At 41.5% G+C, this 7693-nt stretch overlaps 1 protein-coding gene across 1 annotated transcript; it reads left to right on the top strand.

Annotated features, from left to right (window-relative positions):
* Positions 1 to 297: 297 nt before the first annotated feature.
* Positions 298 to 6382, top strand: LOC103174772 (V-type proton ATPase subunit G 3). Its single transcript, XM_007887319.2, has 3 exons — positions 298 to 391; positions 3872 to 3972; positions 5668 to 6382. Exons 1-3 carry the CDS (start codon positions 310 to 312, stop codon positions 5845 to 5847), a joined length of 363 nt encoding a protein of 120 aa, XP_007885510.1. The 5' UTR covers positions 298 to 309; the 3' UTR covers positions 5848 to 6382.
* Positions 6383 to 7693: the final 1311 nt, after the last annotated feature.

Genomic DNA, 7693 nt, shown 5'->3' with positions numbered 1-7693 from the left:
AGAAGCGGAGGGTTCAGATTGTGCAGTGCGTAAAATTGCAAAATTGCAAAACAACGTTGGAGGGAAGGCGTTGGGTGTTGGGAAACCGACTCGAGCGGCTGAGGACTGCAATCTGCAGGTTACAGCTGCAATGTGGAGAGGGGATGGAGTGCCTGTGCCAACACAGCAGAAGCCGGGGAGGTGATGGGGGTGGGAGTGGGTGGGTGTGGGGGTGGGGGTGGGGGTGGTTGCTGACTCTAAACCCCCCCCCCCCACCCACCACCCCACCCACCAGAGGACAGCAGATCAGGGCTCTGCACCCTGGAGAACATGACCAGTCAGTCCCTGGGGATCCATCAGCTGCTGCAAGCAGAGAAACGAGCCAAAGAGAGGTTAGAGGAGGCTAAGAAGGGTAAGTGTCCGGACTCTCCCTCACTCTCAGGTGGATTTCTTGTTTGCTGTTGGGTGTTTTTTTTTAATTAAAACTACAGTGGAGACGATTTTAATCTCACATCAAGTTGCAGAGGAAATCTCCCCCCACCCACCCCACCCACCCCGAAAGAAAGAGAGAAAAGAGAAAAGTTTAGCATGGACTTTCTTTCTCATCTCTTCTGATGTTGAGTGCAGAGTTGAGTTGGGCTTGACCTCAGACTTCAGTGATTATATTGGACAACTTGACTTTCTTAACGATCGTGAAAGTAAAAGTGCTCGAGTGGAAGTTGTCTTGGCTTGAGAGTGGAATGGGAAATAGGAATGAATGTGTGACGAGCGCAGCAGATCAACATATCAAATGCAAGGATTATTATTATTATTATTATTAAGGCTGCAGTTTCTATATTAATATATATTACATGCCGAACCATGCGAGAGAGGGGCGAGCATTTGTGTTGTTGATTTCTTGGTCCAGTCCGATTGAACACAACAACTGGAATATTAGCAATGATACCCCCTAACATCTGCCTCCACACCAACCACTGGGGTGGGGGGGGGGACGACAGGTTAGACTGCAGCTGGATGGCAACATAGGGATGCAATTTCTTTGACACGTGTACTGTCGGAAGGTCTACATTTCTACTCTATTTATTCTACATTTGGGATCAGATATTTTTTAGTAGGTGATTGTCAGTGGGGAGGAACGTGCATTCCTTCCACTGGCAATTTTTTTAAAAAAAATGCAAGAAATATAAACTTCAGGCGACTTACTGGCATCTGAAACGTATTTGCCAAACCATGAAAGCTGCGTTCAAAACACAACTGTTTATGAGTTAGCATCTTCGGTAAGTGCAGAGAGCAAAATTCAAGTCTACGTTTCTTATCTCCAACACAACTTCCACACAGCAATGCCAAATGGGTCAGAACTCAGGACATGTCACTCTCATCTGAGCCACTGTAACAAACACTTTGTTGTACTCATGATGAAGAGGTTGGACGATCTGCTTCTCCTCGCATGCAGGGACATCTTGTTGTTGGCAGGTCTCTTACGCGCATCCCAGATACATCCTCCTGTGGTGCTGGGCATAGAGCCGAGCTATCCTGGAAATGTAGGCAGATCCAGTGGGTGGATAGAAGGGTAGGAAGAATCTTGCACAGAGTAGAATTATGATCATGTAATCACCTATGTGACTTCAATGAAAACAGTCCATGTTGATGTAAAAATGGATAGCAAAAACTAGAAAAACAAACCTAAACATTTGCCCTTAAATATATCCCTGTGGGTTTGATAACTGAGTGCTGTTCAAGATGCATATTGGGAAGAAAGGGATAGGCAGTGAATTCTGAAAATGTGGCTATTTTGAATAGTTTATAAATCGGTAGCCTTGGTTGATGTGGACTAGATCTAATCCATGAACAGAAAGTTCTTTGAAAAAATAAAAATCTTTGGAGTTGGTGTATATTGAAGAAGGCTGTTTCCCTGTCCTCTGGCAACTGTTTCATGGGCCAAAACGGTGAATGTCCACTTCCAGATAGGCTTCATGGACATCAGAGTTAAAATAGGTTTTATGTTTAAAACCAAATAATTCTGTCTGTGAAAGAGAGGAATTACAAAGCTGTAATGTTTATTTTGGAGTGATATCCAGTGGGCTTGTTCATGAATTAAGAAAAAAAACGGATAGTGTTCAGACTTCAAAAGGGTCTTATAAAAACGAATTAATTGTTTATTGCTTTCTAGGGGAAGAATCCCAAATATGGTGTTGGATGGTCTGAATTCTAACCTGCATGAGATTTTCTTCATTAACAACTGTAACTTCGCAATGTACAGCACTGTTATCACATGCCAGGGAGATCATGCCTAAAACAGGATTTCTGTAAAAGCTTCATAAGAGAATAGGTTTGCATTTACGACTTCAAAATATATGGGTTCAAGTTTTGTGATGTGCAGTATTTGCTATTTGTCAAATTGAATATTTAAGAAGTATAGAATTGATGGAGACGATAGAGACGTCGCATTTCCTCACATGCACATCTGGTCGCTGAGTTCCATCTTATAAATGGTCTGAGAAACTGCAATGCTAACTTTGCACAATCAGGTAATCAATTGAATCTGGCAATAGAATTGGCGAGTAAAACAGTTCCCAAGAACCATTGCTTCAGGTAGTGCAATGCATTACAGTGTGTGTGTGTGTAAAAAAAACTGAAAGAACACTTTAAGGCTTATAATATGTGGCACTTTTTCACTAGGCTTTAAAACTCACCTAATTTGGAGCATGGATCAATGAAAATCCCATTGTACAATGTTGGATTACATTTTTTTCCTCTGAGTGTGAATATAGACTAGTGGTGCTGGACTTTCTAACTCACAAATAAGTTTCCATAGTTTTTTTAAAATTTAAGAAGCCATTTATTTGCTCAATTTCATTTGTCCCTTGCCCAAGCCATGGCCAAAGATTTGTGACCTCAGTTAATGCTGCTCTTTAATAATAAACTTTGGCATTTGGCATAGCGCCTTATCACGTAATTGAGAAGTCTTAAATCACTTCACAGAATATACTGTAAAGTGAACTTACTGTGTATTTGCAGGCGAAATGCAGCAGCAAATTGCACACAGCAGTGTCCTACAAACAGTCATGGATTGAGTCAATTTTTTTTGAGGGGGGGTATTATTACCCCCAAAAAGTGATCTGCCAATCGAATAACAATCAGGTTCCTACTTACTGGTAGATAAACAGGCGTGTGGAGTAAGGAAACTTGCCTCAGGTTTTGCCCCAACCAGGAATCAAACCCAGGATGTCTCGCTTACAAGGCGAGTGCTCTAACCAATATGCTACAGGACTCCACCAAGCAGTGCACAAGATCTTTCTACAAGGGGAGACTAGATAAAGAAAATTGAGGAAATGAAGCCCTATCCTATCCATTATTCTGGGGCACAGCATGTCATACTGTGTTACCATTGGGTTCCCCCCACTGCCCCATGACCAAATTTAATAGCCTACAATTATACATATAATTATTGGTTCCAGCAGTGATTGCTGGTAAGCAAGCACCACTGTTACAATGCTGCAGTGATCACATCACAAAGAAGGCACCAAGTCATATCATCAGAGTTCACACCAGATTACTCCACCTCAGACAAGCAGTGAGGACGCTGGAAGCAAGCAACGCCTTTTGTAATTAGGTGTTGCATTTTGAAACCTAGTGGAAATCGTACAGCAAAAAAAAACAGATGGGTTGAAAGCAGAATCTATGAAGAGAATCAATATCATGAAAAAGAAATCATTCTAGACATCGGGCGACATAACTCACAGGAGCCTTATTATTTAGTACAGCATCGCTCGATGATTTAGTTTTTTTTAGAATCCATTGATCCCCATTGTGCATCTTCTATTCATTAGATTTGTGGCATATTTGGTGTCAAACAGTTACGTGGAATTTGCTTTGTGAATGCTGCTTTTAGGGAAAGGAAGACGACTCAAACAAGCAAAGGATGAGGCTCAAGCTGAGATAGATCAATATCGTCTGCAAAGAGAGAGCGAGTTTAGACAGAAGCAAACCTCGGTGCGTATTAATGCAAAAAAGAACTCCAAAGCATGTTTTCAGAATGGATGTTTGAAAGTTAAAAAATGATGCTTCGACTCTGCTCCCCATGTCTAATTAAATATGTTGTTTTGGACACAATTGACCAGATAAAGCTGAATTCAGCTTCCTGAAGGAAGTTATTTAAAATGAGTCATAACCCATTCTATTCACGTGATACAAAAAATATATATTTTACATTTTAATATCACAAACATAGATATGATATTAATCACACACACATAAATATATATACATATACATACAGAGACAGACACAAGCACAAACAGACATACCAGAGACTGTGTGAGGAACACTGCTGCATGCAATTGGCTGCCGTGTTTCACCCAAAAACACACAGTCACTTCATAGGAACATCGAAATTAGGAGCAGGAGTAGGCCATTCGGCCCCTTGAGCCTGTCCCACCATTCAATAAGATCATGGCTGATCTTCTAACCTAACTCCATCTGCCTGCCTTATCCCCGTATCCCTTAATCCCTCTATCTTTTAGAAACCTATCAATCTCAGTCTCGAATATCTTCAAGGACTGAGCATCTACAGCCTTTTGGGGTAGAGAATTCTATAAATTCACTACCCTCTGAGTGAAGAAGTGTTTCTTCAACTCTGTTCGAAAGGTCTGTCCCTTATTCTTAAGACTGTGACCCCTAGTTATAGACCAGGGGAAACAGTCTCACACTGTCTACTCTGCCAAGCCCCATAAGAATCTTATATGTTTCTATAATATCACCCCTAATTCTTCTATATTCTAGAGAATATAGGCCTAGTTTACTCAACCTATCCTCATAGGTCAACCCCCTCATCCCAGGACCTAACCTAGTGAATCTACACTGCACCCCCTCTAAGGCGAGTATGTCCTTTCTTAAATAAGGAGACCAAAACTACACACAATATTCTAGGTGCGGTCTCACCAAGGCCCTATACAGTTGCAGCAAGACTTCCCTACTCTTGTATTCAAACCCTTTTACAATAAACGCCAACATGCCATTAGCCTTCCCTAGTGCTTACTGTATTTGCATACTAACTTTTTCGCTTTACAATGTATCCTGTGAAGCGCTTTGAGATGTCTCGAAGATGTGATAAGCACTATATCAAATGCAAGGATTAGTATTATATCCATACAGAACTAAGACCAACAAAGGCTTTACCAAAACACAAACACACACACTCACTCGTGTTGCTCCCCAAATGGTTAAATGCATTATATGGCTATGGTACTGAGCCATAGAGACCTGGACAGTTCAAACTTTGATTCTTGTCCTTTGTAGGAGTTTTTCAACTTGAGCCAAGAGATAGTAGGGCTCCTCCGCATCTCTTGGCTGGGATAAAGGGAGAAAAACAAATAGCCTTAGTTTTCTTTCCTAATCACTATCTATACGACCCTTTCACACAAGTTCAGCTGTGTTGGTCCCATTGTTAAGTAAACAACTGACACTTGGATGGGAAAATAGAGGGCTGTTGGCATTGGAAGGTAATTCTTTCAGCATGAGATATTAGTTTCAAGTGAAAAGGGAGAAAGTTAGAAACAAAACATTGATACCCTGAGTGTATATAGTGTAAACATCATACCACAGTTTCTAACATGCTCAAATATGCACACCGCTTGTTGATATGGTATGTGCTTCCGTTTATAGTAAACATGTCTCTCTCTCTACCAGATCATGGGATCTCAAGGTAACCTTTCAGTCCGAGTGGATGAGCAAACTCAAGCAAAAATCAACTGGCTTAAAAGCGATCACCAACAGAACAGGGAAAAGGTTCTGTACCAACTCTTGGGGCTGGTGTGTGAAATCAAGCCAGAGGTCCATATCAATTTCAGAGTTGGTGGCTCACATTAAGGTGCAGAGCTGAAGTACAAGATATCAATGCAAAATTGGAACTTCAAATTATAAAACTGGCATTGCTCAAATCCAGTTGCCCTGCCAATATCTTTTCAGTGGTCCAGATACACAATTAACTGTCTGTAGCTTTTAATTTCTCCTTGTTTACCCTTGTTTTTCAACCTTTTAGATAGCATTTTCTTTCCTGAATTCCAGGAAGTAAACCCACTGTATATCAACAATTCATCATTGGTGTGAGCAAGGCCCAAACAGCATACGTACATCACATGCCCTATGGATCCAATATTTCATCCATTTTATTGCAGAAAAAGGCATAAGCCTGAGTCCATAAGATATTTCAAAAATAGATGCGTATGGTCCCTCTTTAGTAACAAATACAATGGGTCGCAAACTACAGTTGCAAGTAAAACACAAACCTTTGAGAGAAGGACAATTCTCGTAGTCTGAGGAAGACAATTCGTTTAAGCTGTCTGGTATATAGTATCAAGATAGCTGCATAAAATTACTCAGAGTCACTATTAAAAAATATACAAGCACAAATCAAATTTGCACATTGTTTTCATTTATTTCTTTGCAAAATATTAAAATAATAATGTGGAGTCCTGTAGCTCAGTGGTTAGAGCACTCACTTTGCAAGCGAGAGACCCGAGTTCAATTCCAGGCAGGTCAGGGCGAAACCTTGGGCAAGTTTCCTTACTCCACACGCCTAATAATAATCCCTCCAAAACCCAAAACAATAATAAATTGGGTCATTTTCAATCTATGACTGTTTGTGGGACATTGCTGTGCGCAATTGGCTGCCGCGTTCGCCCACATATATACAGTCAATTCACTTTACAGTGTGTTCTGTGAAGCGCTTTGGGACGTCCTCCCGATGTGAAAAGCGCTATATCAAATGCAAGGATTATTATTATTATTATAATGGAATCATTTCATGGGTCTTTTTTTTATTTCTGGCAAGATATAGTAATAATTTGTGACCTTCCACCAAATCATAATGAAAATGTATGAATTAAGTTATTGTCTCTGATTGCTGAACAGTAAATTACTCTAAACCACTTTACAAACAACAATCTTTTCTAATATTATTAGCATTTGATATAGCGCCTTATCATGTCTTTGAGATGTCTCAAAGCTTTTCACAGAGTATACTGTTAAGTGGAGTAATTGGGTATTTTGTAGGCGAAACACGGCAGCCAATTGTACACATTCCTGCTTGATGGAGGCACATTATGAAGTCTTAATACTCTCGTTTCGGATAAGGTAATTATTCTTAGTTCAATATGGAATTGTAAATCTCAGATGACCTGACTGTAGTTCTGACTGACTGATTGAGTGTAAAATTTCTTATAAATCAATTGAACAATTTGATGCATACAACAACAACAACAAGATTCCATTTATAGAGCGCCTTTCGCGTCGGGAGGACGTCCCAAGGCGCTGTACAGTTGGGTCAGGACCCGAGCAGGGGGGAAAATGGTGAGGGGAGGGAAGGGAGGGAGCGAGGAGGGGGTAGAGAGTCGAGAGGGGAGCTGAAGGCACGGTCAAAGAGAAAGGTCTTGAGACCGGCCTTGAAGGAGGAAAGGGAGGAGGCAAGGCGAAGGCACAGGGGGATAGAGTTCCAGAGCCTCGGGGCTGAGAGGCTGAAGGCCCGGCCACCGATGGTAGGGCGTTTGGGGCGGGGGATGTGGAGCAGACCGGAGCCAGAGGAACAGAGGGTACGGGCAGGTAGGTAGGGGGATAGTAGGTCGGAGAGGTAGGAGGGAGCAAGGCCGTGAATGGCCTTGTAGGTGAGGATGAGGATCTTGAAATCGATCCTCTGGGGGATGGGGAGCCAGTGGAG

The sequence above is a fragment of the Callorhinchus milii genome, unplaced genomic scaffold, assembly GCF_018977255.1.
Source record: "Callorhinchus milii isolate IMCB2004 unplaced genomic scaffold, IMCB_Cmil_1.0 Scaffold5, whole genome shotgun sequence".
Lineage (NCBI taxonomy): Eukaryota > Metazoa > Chordata > Chondrichthyes > Chimaeriformes > Callorhinchidae > Callorhinchus > Callorhinchus milii.
The sequence above is the reverse complement of the archived record's forward strand: the minus strand, read 5'-3'. Positions and strand labels throughout refer to the sequence as shown.

Bases quoted from the DNA above. Each gene is read 5' to 3' on its own strand.
- LOC103174772 (XM_007887319.2), top strand. From the start codon at position 310: ATGACCAGTCAGTCCCTGGGGATCCATCAGCTGCTGCAAGCAGAGAAA. The intron at 392-3,871 runs GTAAGTGTCCGG...TGCTGCTTTTAG, and splicing joins GTTAGAGGAGGCTAAGAAGG to GGAAAGGAAGACGACTCAAA. The intron at 3,973-5,667 runs GTGCGTATTAAT...TCTCTCTACCAG, and splicing joins TTAGACAGAAGCAAACCTCG to ATCATGGGATCTCAAGGTAA.